The following is a 21,976-nucleotide window of genomic DNA, read 5'->3' on the forward strand; positions in this document are numbered from 1 at the left end:
TGCTTATCAAACAGCAGAGGAGGATACAGGAAGGAGCGTGCCTCATATGCATACGACATAGGATTTAAAAAAGGCAGCGAAAGCAGGCAGAGGACAGAGAGGATAAAAAACAGATGGGGGTGGCATCCTTCTGTGTTATATTGGAGGTAACTGAGCTTCCCTTTCTAGCAACTGCTTTTTACCTCATGGGTATGCTGAGCCATGAAGTTGATCATGTATGAAGGCAGACATTGCAGCATCCTTGGCAAGTGCAGAACCTCATGCAAGCAGTGCAGAACTAGCTGGCCCTAGTCCTTCAGCATAGCAAAGACCGCTCTCCCTAGGACCCGGGCCTAACCTTCATGGACACACCCTAAACACAAACATACCACCCATTTCCAGAGCCACACTGTTTCAAAAGGAGACGCAGTTCCAAACTGTTCGATCTCTCAATTACACGCTTCCTTTTGTAAGACTTGCCCTGATGGTGGTGTCTCCACAGTGATAGAATATAACTGGGATGTGACAGGCATGACCATTAAAGGAGATGCTTCTCATGCTTCGCACCGAGTGAGCAGTTCTGCTTCAGCGGGTGCTTGCATCATGATATGTTCTGTACTGTGGGCCCAAAAGTGAGATGGCCAACTGATAGGGAGTCCATGAAGCCTTGCCTTGTTAGGTGAATCATCTCAGGTGCTTGTTACAGTGACCAAAGCGGACACACTCAGATGGGAATGGTGACAGCAGTGTGAATAGACCTAATCCTACCACACGGCATGCTCACTGCTTAGAGAGGATGATCAATTTATATTTATAAATTTTACAATAAAAAAGTAATAACAAAAACACAAAGACAAAAAGGTAGCTCCAAACAGAAACCTGAGAGGCCAAAGGTCTTACACACTTACTACATGAACTGCATTCTGGTCCGTTCAGCTCTGACTCGGTATCACTCTCAGAAGATCATATGCGATCCTAACTGCTCCCACTGACTTTACTAATCCCATTGATTTTTTTAATATTTTTAAATGTAATCACAAAAAGTTGATTTTAACAATATATAGTTAGATTCATACCATTTAGCCATTTACCTTTTTTCTGAAATTTCCCCTGCAATTATGATCCTATAATATGCAAATGAACCCACTGATGCCTCACTGGTCCCTGAAAAATAGAGCAAGGGGGCTCTAATATTTCTGGCATCACTCCTAGATCTCCTTCAGGACAACTGGGAATATCCATCGGGTGTAAAGACAGTGACTGGGAAATGTGGTGTAGTTTCTAAAGAAGTCAGTGAGGTGCCATGGAAGTTATCATTTACAAAAAAAAGGGCTGCAACAAAACACAACGGAGAAGCGGAGGGTCACAACATCTCCGGTTAAAGTAAACAGTAGTAACATTAATGGAAGGGTGGAGACAAGATGAAGCCCTCTAACGTTTTTAATGTAATGATTCAAATGTTTAAAGCTCTAATCATATTAGAATTCAGAACCAGTCTCAACACAGATCAGATTGAACGTGGCACTGTGGTTAGGCTATGAAGTATCCACTGCTCTTGTGGGTCAAAGGCTACCTTCAGAGAAGTGATTACACAGATGGGCTCTGTCTAAGCTTCGTCCATCCCCCTGCTATCCACTGAGGGTAGGGTGGAAGGCGGGGCCTGAAGAAGATAGCAGACTATTAGGGACTTGCCTTTGAAGAATGTATCCTGTTCCTGGTACCCACACATTGCCCCTTGCCCTCTTCCCAGCCATTATGCAGTGAGCAATGTCCTCAGTCATAGATTCCATTCTATTAAAGACATTATGATGTTCTGTGTCACTATAGGCCAAATGACATTGAGCCAGTCAACTCTGGTTTAAAACAAATAACCTTTTTCCTTCTCTTAATTGACTTGCTCAGGCATTTTGTCACAGTGACAAAATGTCATTAACACAGTCCCTTTTCTAACCAAAATTGCATGGGCCAAGGACTGTGACTGGGTTATGGTGGCTCCAACATCACTCTAGAACTAAGATAATCCCTACCTTTGCCTTTTCAGAGTACAAGAGAGTTCCAGATGCTGACTTATTAGTCCTTCCTCCCATTAAAAGGCTAGAAGAGGAGGTCAGAAAGTTTACACTATAAACTTGCCAATCATTCTCCTGGGCTGTCCTGATAAGCAGTTGGACATGATCTTTGAAAACTAGCCCAAGAACAAGCAAGACCAAAGCAGAAGACTTGGAAGAACTGTGGGCAGCATGAGAATCATGCTTCCTCCTCTTAAGGTTACAGGAAGGGGAAGAAACGCAGGCTCAATTTAAAGTTTTCATTGTTAATGTTTATCCATGAACTAGAGCTGTTCTTAAAATGCCTGAAACAACCCAAGGAATAGCTTTAAATGTCAGTACCACAATTTTATTTGGCCATAGGTATAACTGCATTTGGCTGTAGTATAACTGTAGGTATTAAAAAATAATAGTAATAAATAAGTGAGCAGAACAAAGAAATAAAACTCACCACAATCCTAACTTAAATTATGAACTGAAAATAAGATGATTCCGGTGGTTGCCAAGAGACTGCTGTAGTAATTTATAAGGGACTGAGGGAAAGCATGAGGCAGCATCTTGGCCATGTATGTGGGTCACAGACATTCTAGACACCCTCCTCATAGGAAGTCTGAGGTCAAAAGCTTCTTAAAAGTACCTGCTGGTCCCAAAGGAATAAGTCTATTCTGTTTTCTTTCAAATTCTTTGCATGTAGTTGAAGAATTACATGAACCACAACAACATGCTTTGGAAAACCTTAATGTACCTGAGTACAAAATCTCACGTTCCCAACTAGTCTTAGTTGACAGACTCTTCTACATGAAGGTCACAGATGTGTCTAAGAATTCTGCAGCTGAAGCCCAGTTACAGAGAAACTATACTTTGGAAGGGAGTTTCACATGACCAACAAACACAGCAGCTAAAAACTAGCTTCAGAGACAGTTTGGAGAGCTTAATGAGATATTGCTGGTGCCCTCCAAGAACTCAACATTCATAACAACAGAAGACAGACATAAGCACATCTGCAAGCACACGTTTGAGACTTTTGAGAATGTGGGGGGAGCTGCTCTTAGGAAAGGTAGGGCCAGTTCTGAAAAAACCTGACAGACAGACTTCAGTAGGAAGGATAAAGCCAATGACTTCAAGGCAAGGCAGAACACTGGTGTCGGTGAGAACTGGATGGTGAAGGTATGTGGCCAAGATGGCATGGCACAGCCAGAGAAGAGGGTAGTCACAGAGAAAGACAGAGTCCTCAGAGACTAGTGTTACACAAGGTCAGACTTGAACCCATGGGTGACAGGAGCCAACAATTATCTTACAGGATGATGACTAACATTTGATTTAGACTTTGCATATGGCCCTGATACATCATTTCCTATGGTACTCTAACTACAGGCTTGGATTAAAATCACAGAAAGGATTTAAGAATTTGGGAGTCCCAATGTCCAACATCAGTTTCTCCGAGTCAAAATCAGACTGGTAGGACAGTACTGTACCTGGGGCCTCTAGAGAGGACCCTTGAGTTACTCTTCCCATCCAGACGGGTGCAGGTGTTGCAAGTTCCTAATCCAATTTCTAGCTACCTCCATGTCACCTCTCCTCATGTAGCTATGTAATCTGCCTTCTTGCCTCTTATGAGAGCATTTGTGAAAAGACTTTGACAGAACCCAGAATTCTGACAGCCTCTATACTACAAAGACCCTAATCAATCATATCTGCAAAGATCATATTGTGCAAATGAGGTACTGTTTACAAGTTCTAGCAATTATGTGGGCATATGTCTAGAGGTCTGCTTCTCAGTACACCTAGGGACATAATGTGTGAAAAACAGATAAAGAATGTGAATAGGAGTCCTATCAGGAGAGCAGTGTCATATCTGTGGGATCCAAAAGGAGAGAGTGGCTAAGGTACCAGAGGTGAGTGAAAATTAGACAAGGATAGCTCTTACTCACTTGCTCAATTCATATTTGCTGAGTACTTCTTTAACTAACATCTTTGAACCGAACAAAAGTACCTTCCCCGATTAAGTAGCTTATTGTCTAGTTATGTGCAATCAACAAACAGATGCTTATTATGTGAAAGACATTACCAGAATAGAAAACAACTGTAATTATTTCCATTAAACAGAAAAGCCAGGAAGTGAGATATTAAGCACAACAGACTATAGATGCCTTGGTTAAGAGACTTCCAAGAAGAAAGAACAAAAACAGAGGCCTGAGGGCACACATGGCAAATCCAAGACCTAGCATTGGCTCAGTATGACTGGAATGAGGGAGGTGACAAGGCAGGTGTGAGAAAGGGGAAAAGAACCAGGTCCTAAAGATGCTGGTGCTTACTGGAGGGCTCTATGCAAAGGCAATGCAGATCCATGCCTACAAAGGATCCCTCGGCATCCAGTACTAAAACACTGTGATGACAAAGGTACCAGCAGGGAGACCAGTTGGAGAGCTACTGAGACAAGGCAGCTGACACACGAAAGGAGGATGGGAGCAGGTAGATGAAGCACACATGTCCAGATTCTGCTGTTCTTTAAAGGTCAATCTGACAGGATTTAATGATGGGTGGGATGTGGAAAATAAAAGTCTCTTGTGGATCATGCAAGGGTCCAACACTGGCCTCTGTGAATGGTAATGCAGACCCTCCATTTACCGAGGTGTAGAAGTCAAACTTGTGGGAGGGACAGTGTGCAGGAACTCAGGATCTCTCTCATAGCCACCTAATGGTATGTAGGCATCCCCAGTAGACAGTTAAATACTACAGCAAGGTAAGTGTTAGGATGAGTTGGGGATCCCGATGAAGACTGAGGCTGGAGACACAGACCTGGTAGTTATCAAAATGGGGGCAAAGTCTAAAGGCATGGAAGCAAGGCCACATGGGCTGTGATGTACACCTGAGTCCCCAAGGAATTGTAAAAGTGTGAATTCTTTCTTCTGCCTCTGAACTGGGCCCCAGGTTTTATGTAATTACTAAACTCTCAGGAGATCTCCAAGTTACTGGTCTGGGGACTACATGGAGAGCAGTAATGGCTTATTAAGTCTTGACAGAGCAACACCATGTTGTCACAAAGTTCACACTCTAGAAAGCTCCATGTTTCAAGTGAGTTTTTCTGTGGGCCATACTTATAGCTTTGCTTGGGCATCTGTGGTTCCACTGACCCATGGCAGAACAAGCACAAGTCTAGAGCATGAAGAAGGAAAAAGAACAGGTTCAATGCTGTGGGACAAGTGTGGAGAAGGCGTCTAGTGATGAGGGAAAAGAGCATTAAGAATGTCTGTTGTCAATCCATGAGCACAGGTGGTCTTTCCATCTTCTGAAGTCTTCTTTAATTTCTTCAGAGACTTGAAGTTCTTGTCATACAGATCTTTCACTTGGTTACAGTCACACTGGGGTATTTTATATTATTAAGACTATTGTGAAGGGTGTTGGTTCCCTAATTTCTTTCTCAGCCTCTTTATCCTTTGAGTAGAGGAAGGCTACTGATTTGTCTGAGTTAATTTTATACCCAGCCACTTTGCTGAAATTGTTTATCAGGTTTAGTAGTTCTCTGGTGGAACTTTTGAAGTCACTTATGTATACATCATATCATCTGCAAATAGTGATATTTTGACTTCTTCCTTTCCAATCTGTATCCCTTTGACCTCCTTTTGTTGTCTAATTGCTCTGGCTAGAACTTTGAGTACCGTATAGAATAGGTAGGGAGAGAATGGGCAGCCTTGTCTAGTCCCTGATTTTAGTGGGATTGCTTCAAGTTTCTCTCTGTTTTGTTTGATGTTGGCTACCGGTTTGCTGTATATGGCTTTACCATGTTTAGGTATGGGCCTTGAATTCCTGATCTTTCCAAGACTTTTAACACAAATGGGTGTTGAATTTTTTCAAATGCTTTCTCAGCATCTAATGAAATGATCATTTGGGTTTTTTCTTTGAGTTTGTTTATATAATGGATTATGTTGATGGATTTTTGTATATTGAACCATCCCTGCATCCCTGGAATGAAGCCTACTTGATTATAGTAAATGATCATTTTGATGTGTTTTTGGATTTGGTTTATAAGAATTTTATTGAGTATTTTTGCATCAATATTCATAAAAAATGGTCTGAAGTTCTCTGTGTTGGGTCTTTCTGTTGTTTAGGTATAAAGGTAATTGTGGCTTCAGAGAACAAATTAGGTAGTGCTCCCCTAAGAGCTCCCAGAGACTAAACCACCAACCAAAGACTACACATGGAGGGACCCCATGGCTCCAGCTGCATGTGTAGCAGAGGATGGCCTTATCTGGAATCAATTGGAAGAGAGGCCCTGGGTCCTGTGATGATTCAATGCTCCAGTGTAGGGGAATGCCAGGGAAGTGAGGGGGAGTGGGTGGGAGGGTGGGGGAGCACCCTCATAGAAGCAGAAGGAGGGGGAATGGGGTAGGGGATTGGGGAGGGGAAACTGGGAAAGGGGATAACATAAAAGTGTAAATAAATAAAATGTTCAATTAAAAAAAAGAATGTATGTCGTAAGCATGAACAAAGAAGAGCAGTAGAGGCAAGTTGATGGCCCAGGACAGATGTGAGGACAAGGAGACACGTGACTGGGTAAAGAACGATGCCTTTATGTGGATGACAGAGGTTAGAACACCAGGCACGGAGCGGCTGGCTTCAGTAAAGAACTGTGGCTGTGATAATCACCATGACCAAAAATAAGGGAGGTCTCTCAGTTACCTTTCTATTGTGACAAATGTCATGCCCAAGCTTATTCATAAAAGAAAGCATTTAATTTAGTTTATAGTCCACGATGGCAAGACAAAGGCATGGTAACAGGGACAGCTGAGAGCTGTCCTTCCATCACAAGGAAGCAGAGGGCACAGTGGGAATGGCACTAGTCTTTGAAACCTCACAGCTTGTCACTCGTGACACACCTCCAACAAAACCATGCTTCCTAATCTTTCCCAAATGGCTCCACACCTAGGGACCACACTGAAACACATGAGCTCATGGAGTCCATTCTCATTTCAAACCAAGAACAGGAGGAAAGGGATACATTCTGATCACGGTCTACCATTGAGGGAAGCCAAGAGAAAAACCCAGTGGCATAAATCAGATACCGTAGAGGAACACTGCTAACTGGCTTAGTTTGCTAGTCCAAAGTTCCAATGTCTTCCACATTCTTTCAAAGAAACAGCATGGTCAGGCCTGTTACAGCAACACTTCAGCATTAGTTACTTTTTTTTTTTTTTTAACTGTAGGGATAAACACCACAATGAAAGCAACTTCAGGAAGAGTTTATTTTGGCTTATAGTTCCAGAGGGAGAGTCCCTGGCAGAGGGGAAAAACAACAGCAGTGCAGGGTAAGAAGCTAATGGAGCTCATCTTCGACCACAGGCAGGAAGCAGATTGAACAGAAATGCAGCAAGGCTATGAACTCTTAAAGCTGGTCCCCAGAGATGTGCTTCCTCTAGCAGGGCTCCACCTGCTAAAGGTTCTTCCACCTTCCCAGGTAGCACCAACCAGGAACCAAATGTTCAAATAGATGAGCCTAGGGGAACATTTATGATTCAAACTACCACACAGACCCTGTTTATCTATGCCTATAGAATACAAAAGCATACAAAAGGGCACAGGGGCGCATGTGCTTATAAGATGCTGGCTTTGTTAGTAGAAATAAGCAGCTTGCCAGTGATACAGGTAATGTCTCCACTGGATGAAAGATTTGGTGGGCAGAAAAAATGGATGGAAGGAACAGCCAAGGACTTAAAATTAAGAACTGCTGGCAGGGACTAGCAAGATGTTGCTGGAAACTGATGCAGAAGAGGAAGGACGGCCTGGAGCTGAACAGGCTGGGCCCATCTGGGGAGAGACTGCAGCAGGAGGCTATGTGATAGCCCACACAGTCTAAGCAGGGAGAGAGGACACAGGATCAGATAGCAAGTGACTTGGTGCAGTCAAAGAAGTGTCAGGGCAGAGCTTTACACATGGAGCAAAGAAAAGGAGACAGAGCTCTTCTCATAGACCCAAGATTTCAGAGGAGAATATTACAAAGAAGACAAACGTGGGTCTGAACTTGGGAGTGAGGCTGCTGAGGACTGGACGACCAGATACCTTATCACACACATCACCGTCTATGCTACAGTCTCTCCTCCTAGCCTGCCAACAAGCCTACCAATCCCAAAGACTGAATCTTTCTTATCTGGGTACATTTATACCTAACCAAGAAACTGAGGTGCCACGCGCTTAAAATATATTTCTAACAAAATCCTCACAAACTTAGGAAGCACAAAATGCATAATGAATCCTAATGTAGACATTTATTTAATTAATTGAAAATGAGAGAGAAAAGACAGACAGACAGACAGACAGACAGACAGACACACACACACACACACACACACACACACACACACACACACACGAGATCTAGGTCCAATGATGTTTGCCTTTAAATCCAGCTCTTGGGAAACTTGGAAAGAAGGAGGAGTTTGAGTCTACTCTCAGCTACATAATGAATTTAAGATGAACCTGGACTGTATAGTTAACATTAAAGTTTAACAAACAAACAAACGAAAAAACCCCAAAGTCAATCTAAAGCTTAAAGGACAAACTGCATTCACTAGTATATACCTACACTAAATACACACCACAAATGGACAATGAGAACACCCCACTACTCTCACTCTACATTTACACTACAGAAGGGATGTGGTTACTGTCGCATCCTCTCTAGAATGCTGTACAATATGCACCATAGAGAAGACTTAGTAACAGTCACATCCTATGGTCTGAAGTCTATTGTGCTGTGCAGCAACCAATTCATCACAGAGAAACCACCCTTAAGGAACTCACAGTGTTTGGGATTAAAGAAACAAGTGCTATGAAAAATAAACAGCAAGAACAAGGCAGCATTTTGTTCTTTATCAAGTACACGAGGTGGCAGACACAAAGTATAAAGAGGTAACTGAGATCACCCAATAGCAGCAGGCCTAGAGAACATGGAAACAATATCAAAGAGGGACATATAAAAAGATACAGCTATTGTTAAAAGTTAAGCTGCAGGGCTGGAGAGATGGCTCAGTGGTTAGCAGCACAGTGCTGCTTTTCCAGAGGTCCTGAGTTCAATTCCCAGCAACCACATGGTGGCTTACAACCATCTGTAATGGGATCTGATGCCCTCTTCTGAAGACAATGGCAGTGTACTCATATACATTAGATAAATTTTAAAAAGTTAAGCTGCAGAAGAGTTGTGAAATGTGGGAATGGAACCTGAAGAACAGTGAACAGTGTCATCTTGGGGTTTTACTGCTGTGAAGAGACACCATGACCAAGGCAACTCTTATACAGGACAACATTTCATATTCAAAGCACCACATGTGTCTTAAACGCTCACTGTGCACTTCCAGCCTTTACTAAAGGCATTAACAATGTGGACCAATCCTGTGCCTGCTCTGTGTAAACACCATTGGCCTTATCAACATGCCAAATAGTAGACCCCAACAAATGCAACTAGGTGGCCCAGGCTACTGTGAAATGACAAAGGAATTCATTATCCTCTGCTTTGGTTTTAGTTTTAATTGATTGAAAAAGAAATGTGTGATGTATCAATGCCTTGCACTTAAACAGCTCCTGTTATGTGACATAATCCACATGACTGGATCTTATGTACGGCTCATGGACATTTCCACACAGACAGTAGTAAGAGGAAAGCATGCAAGAAAGCCTCTTTGAGTGACTGATCTCGGCATGCTTCTAAAAGGAGGGTGAGCAAATCCTGAGTTATAATGGTCATGGAGAGGCATCCCTCCATCGATACAGTAAACACAGCATTGTGTGCTTGAAGACGATCCCTTGCAAGATGACTATAAGCTCATAAAGTCTACAATTTGGTTTCTCCCCCAAGATGCTGCTGCCTCCCTGTACCCTGAGGTCTCACGGTGCCACCTGACAACTACTTAACCAGAAGGTTCATTTCTGGGCCATCTCATTCTCCTCTCATCTGTCACCCCCATCCTTCACTACCACAGAATCCAAACCAGTGACCACAGATACATGAAACCAGCAAGAGCTGACAAGCTTGGGCTCACTGTTGATGTTCAATATGTTTGTAAGAAAGACAGAAATATTGTCAGCATTTATTTAACAAGCTTTTGGAAAGTGCTGTTGCTGTGCTCAGCACCTCAGAGTTAGAAACAGAGATGTCCCCAAAGTGTCAGGTACCAGGCAATACACTGCTCCAAAAGGAAGTGCCACGACTGTAGAAGAGGAATGCCGGAGGGTCTCTGTGAGCTCTGGAGAGACAAAAGCACCTTAGAGAAGAGACAGCCTGAGGTAGGTGAAAGGTGTAGGAAGAACCACTGATTCTAAAAGTGTATTTGCTGCCAGAATAAAGCTTTCCTACAGAACAAACTATAATTTTGCTTCTGGTTGAATCTTTTTGCTTTAATATACACTGAATGTTTAACCTTTCCCCCACAAGATGTCCACTGAACTATAGTTGGGATTTTATTGGATGTAGCCACTCCTTACACACACACACACACACACACACACACACACACACACACACACACACACACACCACAGTGAACCTGGAAAGTGATGCCTCATTAATTTTTCTCCTTTTAAATAATTTAACTCAGGAGTATTTAATCAAATTGTAAGAAAGGAATTTGATCTCTTTGTGGAATTTTGTAAAATAGTCACTAAGCATACTGGAAAAATAATTTTCTCAAGACATCCCACTGGCTGGAAAAGAAATATTACATGCTGCCATGGGCTCTGTGCCACAGTGGGTGTTACCCACCAGTTAGTAGATTTCCAGTGATCCTGTGTATCTGGAAATGCTCAAGGGGACACAATAAAGGGAAACAGGAAATCATGTGAAATCCAGGCAAATCAAAGAATCCTTTTCTTTTAAAAAGATGATACAAGTTAGCCACTTCCCAGACTTTAAAGTGTTTATTTTCTAATTTTGGCTACTAAAATAAAAGTTTTCAAATTATTAAAAACTTTTAAGAACTAACTTTCAACAAGCTAGTAATGCTGCTCAGTGAGGCCAAGTGCTTGCCACCCAAAAATGGGAACTAGGCAACCACATAGATGCCAGGCGTGCAGCGTCCATGTATGACCCCAGGGCTAAGAAGGAAGGACCTGAGGGCCAGGCAACCTGGGTGAAATGTGCGGCTCCAAGTTCAGTGAAAGACTCCGCCTCAAAAAGCAAGTGAAAAAGCAAGGTGAAGCAAATGACCTACTCACTCATGAGATGGGCTTGGGACCTAATAGAAAGCTCTCAACAAAAGGAAAATAATGGCTAAGAAATATCTCAAAAAAGTTTTTGTTACCTACCTCAGCAAATAGGAAAATTCGAATGAAAATAACACTGAAGCGTTACAATGTTCCACTCAGAATGGCAAAGGTACAGAGGACAAGGCATAGCACTGAAGGAGGGACTGTGGGGAAAAGGGAACTTCCGCTTGCTTGCTGTCGGATTACAGACTAATGTAGCCATAGTGAAAATCACCGTGGAAAATTCTCCAAGAAACTAAAAGTAAATCTACAATATTACCCATCCATTCACTCCCTGGCATGTGCCCAAAGGACTGTAGGTCTCTGCTCAGCCAAGCTGATTGCTTCTCTATTCACAGTAGCAGGAAACAGAAATACCCTACATGTCCTACAGCCAACAAATGGATAATGAAAATGTGGTACATCTCCACTGTGGAACCCTACTCAGATTCAGAGAAAATAAGATTATGACCTCTTAAGGTAACTGGATAGAACTAGGAGAGGTCATGAGTGAGGGAGCCCAGACCCCAAAAGACAAATGCTCTGTGTTCTCTTTTATTGGAGGTTCCTAGTTCCAAAGTTACTACAACCTGTAGTAACTACAGAAACTGGGAAATTAAAACAGGACCACTGTCAGGCTGGGGTGTTGGTATCAATAGGGAGGCAGAAACACTCTGATCAGGGAAATAGGGAGGTGAGACTGTAGAGAGGGGGAGGGAGGCAAACTGAGAAAAGGTAGAAGAATAAGGGGGATATCAGGAATCACATGATCTGCTGGGGAAATGGGGAAAAGGGATCTTTAGGGAAGGAGGAGGGAAGTAAATATAGAGAAAGGAGGTGGGTGGTTAAAATAAAAAGGAACCTGGAAAAGACACAAGGGATCATGCTATTAACTGTTTATTAAACCCTTTGGGTTTCTGCCTGTGCCTGGAGCTGAACCAGTCCCACAGTTCTCTGCACCCAAAACCCATGGGACAGAGAGCTGGACTCTCATTAGTGTGGACATTCCTGAGAGCTCAGGGGAAACCTCCACTTCTGCTCAATTCCTGGCCCAAAAGGAACCTGCATAGTACCTTGTGTACCCTGTGGGCATAGGAAGCTAGGAGCAGTTACGGGCCGGACCCTCCCGGTTTCTGTGTGCCAAGAGCTGTGAGCCAGTCACCAGGAGGGCTGACACACCTGAGAGCAGAGGAAAGACCAACTCTTCTGCTCCTCCTGCAGACCTCTGGACACACAAGCCAAGGAGCAGTCTCAGACAAGACCCTTTAGGTTTCTGCCTGCGCTTAGAGCCAAACCAGTCCCACAGCTCTCTGTACCCAAATCCTGTGGGGCAGAGAGCTGGACTCTCAGAAATAAGGACATTCCTGAGAGCTCAGGGGAGACCTCTACTTCTGCTCACATTCCTGGCCCAAGAAGAACCCGCCTAGTGTACCTCACCCAATAGTGGAAGATTTGAACACCCGACTCTAATCAATGGACAGACCATGAAAACAGAAACTAGAGACACAGAGAAACTAACAGAATTTATGAACCAAATGGATTTAACATATATTTTTAGAACATTTCATCCTAAAACAAAAAGAATATACCTTCTCCTCAGCACCCCATGGTACCTTCTCCAAAATTGACCACAGTCACAAAACAGGCCTCAACAGATACAAGAAGATTGAAATAATCCCACACATCCCATCAGACCACCATGCACTAAGGCTGGTCTTCAATAACAACAATAACGACTGAAAGCCCACATACACAAGGAAGTTGAACAACACTCTAGTCAATGACAACTTGGTCAGGGAAGAAATAAAGAATGAAATTAAATACTTTTTAGAATTTAATGAAAATGAAGGCACAACATACCCAAACTTATGGAACACAATGAAAGCTGTGCTGAGAGGAAAATTCATAGCTCTGAGTGCCTCCAAAAAGAAATTGGAGAGAGCATACCTGAGCAGTTTGACAGCTCACCTGAAAGCTCTAGAACAAAAAAGGAAGCAAATACAACTAAGAGGGGTAGAAAGCAGCAAATAATCAAACTCAGGGCTGAAATCAGCAAAGTAGAAACAAAAATAACTATACAAAGAATCAACAAAACCAGGAGCCAGTTCTTTGAGAAAAATAAAAAATATAGATAAAGCCTTAGCCAGACTAACCACGGGCACAGAGAGTTTATCCAAATTAACAAAATCAGAAATGAAATGGGAGACATAACAGAATCTGAGGAAATTCAAAAAATCATCAGATCCTACTACAAAAGCCTATATTCAACAAAACTGGGAAATCTGGAGGAAATGGACAATTTTCTAGACAGACACCAGGTACCAAAGTTAAATCATAATCAGATAAAACCACACAAAGACCCAACAAAGAAAGAGAACTTCAGACATTGCAATTTCCCTTATGAATATCAACACAAAAATACTCAATAAAATTCTCACAAACCAAATCCAAGAACACATAAAAATTATCATTCACTATGATCAAGTAGGCTTCATCCCAGGGATGCAAGGATGGTTCAATGTATGGAAATCCATCAACATAATACACTATGTAACAAACTCAAAGGAAAAAAAAAACACATGATCATTTCATTAGATGCTGAGAAAGCATTTGACAAAATTCAACACCCATTCATGTTCAAAGTCTTGGAAAGATTGGGAATTTGAGGCCCATACCTAAACATAGTAAAAGCGATATACAGCAAATCAGTCGGCAACATCAAACTAAATGGAAAGAAACTTGAAGCAATCCCACTAAAATCAGGAACTAGATAAGGCTGTCCTCTCCCTCCCTACTTATTCAATATAGTACTTGAAGTCCTAGCCAGAGCAATCAGACAACAAAAGGAGATCAAAGGGATATAAATTGGGAAGTAAGAAGTCAAAATATCACTATTTGCAGATGATATGATAGTACACTTAAGTGACCCCAAAAGTTCCAACAGAGAACTACTAAGTCAGATAAACAACTTCAGCAAAGTGACTGGGTATAAAATTAACTCTAACCAATCAGTAGCCTTCCTCTATTCAAAGGATAAACAGGCTGAGAAAGAAATTAGGGAAATGACACCCTTCACAATAGTCACAAATAACATAAAATACCTGAGTATGACTTTAACCAAGCAAGTGAAATATCTGTATGATAAGAACTTCAAGTCTCTGAAGAAAGAAATTGAAGATCTCAGAAGATGGAAAATCTCCCATACTCATGTACTGTCAGGATTAATATAGTAAAAATGGCCATTTTGCGAAAAGCAACCTACAGATTTAATGCAATCCCTATCAAAATTCCAACACAATTCTTCATAGGGTTAGAACAAGCAATTTGCAAATCCATAACAACAACAACAACAACAACAACAAAAGAATAGTGAAAACTATCCTTGACAATAAAAGAACTTCTGGGGGAATAACCGTCCCTGACTTCAAGCTATATTGTAGAGCAATAGTGATAAAAACAATATGGTTTTGGTACAGAGACAGGCAGGTAGATCAATGGAATAGAATTGAAGACCCAGAAATGAACCCACACACCTATGGTATGGTCTCTTGATCTTTGACAAAGGAGCTAAAACCATCCACTAGAAAAAAGATAGCATTTTCAACAAATGGTGCTGGTTCAACTAGAGATCAGCATGTAGAAGAATGCACATTGACCCATTCTTATCATCCTGTACAAAGCTTAAGTCCAAGTGGATCAAGGACCTCCACCTCACACCAGATACACTCAAACTAAGAGAAGAAAAAGTGGGGAAGAGCCTCAAACACATGGGCATTAGGGAAAATTTCCTGAACAAAACACCAATGGCTTATATTCTAAGATCGAGAATCAGCAAGTGGGACCTCATAAAACTGCAAAACTTCTGTAAGGCAACAGACACTGTGATCAGGACAAAACAGCAACCAACAGATTGGGAAAAGATCTTTACCAATTCTACATCTGATAGAGGACTAATATCTAATATATACAAAGAACAAGAAGTTAGACTCCAGAGAGTCAAATAACCCTATTTTAAAAATGGGGTACAGAGATAAAGAATTCACAGCTGAGGACTATCAACTGGCTGAGAAGTACCTAAAGAAATGTTCAACATCCTTAGTCATCAGGGAAATGCAAATCAAAACAACCCTGAGATTCCACCTCACACCAATCAGAATGACTAAGATCAAAAACTCAGGTAAGGATGCTGGTGAGGATGTGGAGAAAGAGGAACACTCCTCCATTGTTGCTGGGATTGCAAGCTTGTACAACCACTCTGGAAATCAGTCTGGAGGTTCCTCAGAAAATTGGACATAGTACTATCTGAGGACCCAGCTATACCACCCCTGGGCATATTCCCAAACGATGCTCCAACATATAACAAGGACACATGCTCCACTATGTTCATAACAGCCTTTTTTACAATAGCCAGAAGCTGTATACACACACACACACACACACACACACACACAGAGTCACCAAAACTAGACAATATTGATGAAGCCAAGAAGTGCATGCTGGCAAGAACCTAATATAGCTGTCTCCTAAGAGGCTCAGCCAGAGCATGACAAATACAGAGGCGAATGCTCACAGTAAACCATTGAACAGAGAACGGGGTCCCCACTGGAGGAGTTAGAGAAAGGATTGATAGAGTTGAAGGGGTCTGCAACCCCATAAGAACAACAATACCAACCAACCAGAACTCCCAGGGACTAAACCACTACCCAAAGAGTACACATGGACAGACCCATGGCTCCAGCTGCATATGTAGCAGAGGATGGTCTTGTTGGACACCAATGGGAGGAAAAACCCTTGGTCCTGCCAAGACTGGACTCCCAGTGTAGGGGAATGTCAGGACAGGAAGGGAGGGTGGTTGGGGAGGGGGAACACCTTCACAAAAGGGGAGGGGGAGGGGATAGGGGCTTATGGACAGGAAACCAGAAAAGGGAATAACATTTGAAATGTAACTAAAAAATACTGAGTAAAAATTAAAAAAAAAACATTAAAAAAAGAGAAACATCTCTCTCTATATATATAATATATATGCATATATATGTAATATATATATAATCTTAATCAGCCCTTCCTCTTCTGGGCTGATAGTGCTCTGAATAAGACCCAAAGATCATCTACTAAAAGCATAAAACCAGATATGCTTAGTGTTTGTTTGCATTGTTGGCCAGGTCTGTCCGAGACTCCGGAAAAATAAAGCCTATTGCTAATGCCCTGGCTAACTCCTAGAGGTGGAAGATAAAGTCCCTGTTGCTGAAGACACCATGCACTTCCAGAGGAAAGCCCGAAGACTAATGCACTGGAACTGTCTTGAACAGAGTTTTGAGTACTAGAAGGTACCATAGAAGCTTCCAAAGGAGGGAGGCAATCAACAGCCATAACCAGCTCTGATGCCCAGAACTCCTCACTGACCTGCACGGGGCAATAACCCTATGACTGCCATAGTGTGCACATACCTTGGCAGTAACCAAGAGGTCTCTGATTGGATAAGACCCATTCAACAAAAGGCAGACATGTCTGGTACTGGAACAGCTAATTAACAGCTCCGTGCTCAGGAAGTCATAGTTATTGAAGGAAAATCTAAAGCCACTAATTTATTAAACCATAATCCCTAACAACAATCTATAAACTCTGCCATTATACCCTGTCTAAGTTTGGGTTTCTATTGACACCATGACCATGGCAACTCTTACCAAGAAAAACATTTAATTGGGACTATTTACATTTCCACAGGCTTAGTTCTTGTTGTAATGGCAGAAAACACGGCCACATGTAAGCAGACACAGTGCTGGAGAAGGAGCTGAGAGTTCAACATCTGGTTTAAAACCTCTCCTGGATTTTGGTTTGGTTTTTAAGAGAGAGGAGGGAGGGAGAGAAGGAAGGAAGGAGAGAGACACAGAGAGAGAGAGAGAGAGAGAGAGAGAGAGAGAGAGAGAGAGAGAGACAGAGAGAGAGACAGAGAGAGAGACAGAGAGAGGGAGAGAGAGGGAGAGAGACAGAGACAGAGAGAGGGAGAGACAGAGAGACAGAAAGACAGAGAGACAGAGAGACAGAGACAGAGACAGAGAGGCACGCTATAAATTTGGAGGAGAGCAGGAACAAATCCATAATTATTCTACTTGCCTAGTAAACAGAATTCTGCAGATTTAAGCTAAAATTCCAGGGATGGGGAGAATGTCCTAGATTCTTTGGATGAGCCCAATATAATCACAGGGTTCCTTCAGCAGGAAGGAGGAATGGCCAGAATTAGAGGCCGAAGATGATCTACTCAGGCTCTGAAGATGGAGGACAGGCTTGGAGCCATGGAACGCAGGTGGTTCATTAGAGCAAGGAACCAGATTCTATCCTAGAGCCTAGATGTTCTTTGACTTCAGGACTTTTGAGTGCTGGAACTGTGAGAAAACCAATCTTCACTCTTTCAGTCTAATCTTAAGTTACACAGCATGTAAAGGAAAGTGAGTGAAATAATAGTAACTAAGTCTCCTGGGAAAGCGCAGGGTAGCAACAAGGGCTAGCCTTATTTAAGGGTCAGGTTTCTTCTCTCATAGCAGAAGTGAAGGAGGAAGTGTGGGGAGAGGCCGCTGAGTAGACACTACAGTGTGCAAATGAAGTCATTTCTCAGCAGGAGCTGTTATGATCTTCATGAACTGTGCAGCCGGTCACAGCAGGTCAGGACTTGCTATCAGGCTATCAGATTGTTCATTTCAATGAGTCTTTTCCATTGTTCCGTGATTCACTAAGTTTGTAGTAAAAAATAGCAGAAAAGGCAGATGAGTTACTGTGTTTAAACAAATGTAACAAAGTTTGTGTAACTATTCATGGCTTGACATGTCCCTGCCTTCATTGACTACAGCCAGCAGAGAAAGTGCTGTCAGTCCAGGATTCAGTCTCGGGAGCCTGCTCAGCACAGCGATCCACAGCACAGCAGAGGTACCACAACCGCAGCAAGCACATTCAGGTGTGGGCAGAGGGGTGGCAGGTATTTATCTCCTCGTCCCAGAGATGACTGCTGTGACATACCCGGAAACAGAGAGTTGGGAGAAGCTGCTAAATGTCTCTCAAAAAGAGAATGGTTTAAAAAGAATGTTCTACATGCACATAGAAAGACTGGGCTGGAGCTACAATCCTAAAATGGAGTCTAAAGATGTCCTGAAAAGCTCATCCAGAATAACCACTTAGCTATTTCGGGGACTTTTCTTCAAGTCCCAATGTATACCTGGTATGGTAGCTTGAATAAAAATGGCCCTCACAGGACCAGAGGGAGTAGCACTATTAGGAAGAGTGGCCTCCTTGGAGTAAGTGTTCACTGGGGGTGGGCTTGGAGGTCACAGGTGCTTAAGCCATACTTAGCATGGTAATCTCTCTCTGCTGCGTACTGCATGCTGCCATGCTTCCTGCCATGACGACAATGGACTGAACCTCTGACCTGTAAGCCAGCCCCAATTAAATGTTGCCCCTTATAACAGTGACTGTGGTTGTGATGTCTCTTCACGGCAATAAAAACCTAAGACACTTGGGGATCCATTGGCTATCTATGAGTCTATGGACTTGGAATTGCTTGAAAAAAGGCCCGGAAGAGTAGCTTATCAAGCTGTTAATAACCTCTTGAAGAAAGACTGGCGAGAGAGCTCAGTGGTCAAGGGCACATGTACTGACCTTCCAGAGGACTCAGGCTAGCTCCCTGCACCAGTGTTAGGCAGCTCACCACTGTCTGCAATCTAGTCCAGGGACTCCAACACCTCTGCTCTCCAAGGGCAGGTACAAATACATGAGCATACCCACACAGTCATATGTGCTACATATAATTTAAACTGCAGACAAATCTTTAAAAACTAGCCTCTGAAGAACCTGTGAGAGTTTCAGTGTGTGTGTGTGTGTGTGTGTGTGTGTGTGTGTGTGTGTGTGTGTGTTTCTCTTGCTATGATAAAACACCATGACCAAATAGAACTTAAGGAAGAAAGACTTTATTTGGGTTTATAATGGTGCAGAGCATGACGGTAGGCAGCCAGAGCCAGAGGCTGAGACATTACATCTCCAACATCAACCACACAGCAGAGAAAGTGAACCAGAAGTGAGGGGAGGCTATGTGTTCTCAAAGTCCACCCCACTGGCATGCTTCCTACCACCAGACAAGATAGCTAAAGATTCCTTTTTCTTTTTCTCTTTCTGCTTTGGGTTTTCCAAGACTGAGTTTCTCTGTGTAGCTTTAGCTGCCCTAGAACTTCCTTTGTAGATCCACCTACCTCTACCTCCCAAGTGCTGGGACCAAAGGCTTGCTCCTCTGCCACAAAGCTTCTGCTGATTTTCTTTTAGGAACCAATGCACAGAATGTATAAGTTAACATCAATGGGCAGAGGACAGAGTTGAGAATAGTACATGCCAGCCATCATAAATGTTCTTACACTGTCTCCCTCCCACCACAGTAAGTTCCTTCACCCTTGTCATTCATCCTGTGTTCAAGTCCTACATCTTCCCTCTTCCCAGCATGCATCACTCTTTCACACATCCCACAGTTAACTGACACTGTCAGCGTCATCATAGTCCTTTTTAGCTCCAAATCTGGCTATTACAGTATGTGCGCCCCTGAATTAATTCTACTTCTACTAGCAATGATCCAAGCCTGAATTCCCTCTGGGTCTCTATCCTTCCAATATTCTCTTCCTGCCCCGTGCGATAACCCACTGCATCAGCTTTCTTGGCTTAACCTCTTGTTCTCATTTCTGCCATTTCTCACTGTGCTTCCTCTCTTTCGTTTCCTGCTATAAAATACTGTTGCAACCTCACTGATCTCCAGTTACCTTGTTCTCTGGAACCTTTCCCCATTCACATGTATCTCAAAACTTCTAATGTTAATTTCTAGATCAAAACCCAGTAACCACGGTGGTGCATGCTTGTAATTTCAGCTCCTAGAAGATTAGTTGGATCTTGAGTATAGCATAGCCCTCAAAGTAAGACAATAATACCCACACACATACAAAATCCAAACTGCTTAGCAGTCCCACCTTCTCCACCTGTCTACAACTCTTCCCACCTCACCTCTCCATTTCCAGGCTACTAACACTCAGGACCACTCTCTCGGTGCTGCAGGCGCTGGTGTCCCTGCTCACAGGAGATTCACTATGCTGTCCTTGTGCACAGTTTCTGGGGCAAAGTTAAGAACTTCCTTTCTCCTGCTCCAACTATACTCTGGCCCCTATATTTGCCTCTAGCACACTGAACTCTAAAGGCCTCTTTCAAGACAGAACTCACTGTCTCTTTCCATTTCCTTAGAGCATGTGTCAAGAGCTGACAGCACAGGGTGGTCAGAAAACAGTCACAGAAAAGGAGCAAAAAAAAACAAACAAACAAACAAAAAAAAATGTACAGCTTTGAAAGTATTCCAATTCTGGCATATTGTATGCTTTCAAAACAGGCAGACACACACATATGTGCACACACACACATGTGTTCTGTGGCACACATGTGCCTACACTCAGATGAACACCTGTGCACATCCACATACACACAGATGCACACACACACACACACACATGTGCATGTACACACGGATGTACATGCTGCACAATAGTTAGGGCAGCTGTACTGATAAACCTCTGTTTATTCTGGAAAATTCCAGGTCACAGCCACTCTTACAAAGCCTATACACTTCTAACAACACAAAGGAAATGGTTCTGGAGTTACCTGACAGTGCATCATAGAACTCGTCCTCACTAAGGATGCTGACCGGCGGAGATCCTTCAACCAGGGATCGTTCTAGTTCATGATGCTCAGTGGCTAAAGTCTCCAGCGCTTCTGACAAAATTTTGTTTTTTTCTTGCTCCTGTTCCAATTTAAAATTCCTTACCTAGAAGAATAAAGATACACAAGAGTTCAGAATGGCAGAAAATGTAGGCTTTCTTGGGATGTGAAAATTACTTGGTTTTGATCTAATTCTACTGCAACATCAGAAATGAAAGCAGTTAAGTTACACACACACGCAGACGAATGAGCAAAGTCACTAAGCTAATTTTGTTCGTCCCAAAGGACCTTTTCACACACAGCTTATCTAATGAAAATAGATTGCTAACTTCCAAACAAATTCAGCTCAAATTATGAAGATCCTAATAAAAGAAAAAAGGCATTAATCAATTTGGAAATTACATTAAAATATTTCTCCTTCAACACTAATAATGAAATTATATATATATATATATATGTAAAGGTTATGGGAAAGGTAGAGCCTGGTCAGATCTTTGGGCCTTTGAAATAGCATTGTCCTATGTATACAAACCAAGAGTGTATGACCCTGCACAGCACTAAGGCCCTCTAAACCTCACAAGACAGGATGCACTGAGTTTGGCCCCAAGTTTTATCTAATTCTGCTTCAAGAACCCCAGAATCACTGCTGGCTTCCTGTCTTGCTCAGTTCCTCACTCGGGAGCCAGAGAGGCTATCTCCAGTGGCTGCCACGTGTCCTCAGACACACCTTCAGTAGTTTCCACCTCTTACGGGTTTCCATTACAATCTCGGCAGGGTTCAGCACGACAGCCTTTCAAGTGTAGCTCCCTTAGCTACTGTGCAGCGTGTGCACTGTGTGTGTGAGCTTTCAATTTAGCAACAGAGGCTATTTGTCAGATGCAATCCTAAACATAAAGTGCTCCTTTTAAAGACAGCTGTGATCCCACAGCTGTGGTGTCCACGCCTGTATTCCCAGGACTGGGGAGGATGGGGCATGAGAATGGAGA

General features: G+C 42.7%; 1 protein-coding gene across 20 annotated transcripts in view; it reads right to left on the bottom strand.

Annotated features, from left to right (window-relative positions):
• Nucleotides 1–21,976, bottom strand: part of Osbpl1a (oxysterol binding protein-like 1A) — a 204,778-nt gene that overhangs the window by 66,138 nt on the left and 116,664 nt on the right. For 17 of the 20 annotated variants that reach the window (XR_010059548.1, XM_063277125.1, XM_063277127.1 and 14 more), the window contains 1 exon segment: nt 20,934–21,096. The exons of 1 other annotated variant lie outside the window; for it this stretch is intronic. Coding sequence is in view for 15 of the 19 variants with exons in the window: in XM_063277125.1 (XP_063133195.1) it covers nt 20,934–21,096 (163 nt within the window). In the remaining 4 variants the exon portion in view is untranslated. 20 annotated transcript variants of the gene reach the window in all.

The sequence above is a fragment of the Rattus norvegicus genome, chromosome 18, assembly GCF_036323735.1.
Source record: "Rattus norvegicus strain BN/NHsdMcwi chromosome 18, GRCr8, whole genome shotgun sequence".
Lineage (NCBI taxonomy): Eukaryota > Metazoa > Chordata > Mammalia > Rodentia > Muridae > Rattus > Rattus norvegicus.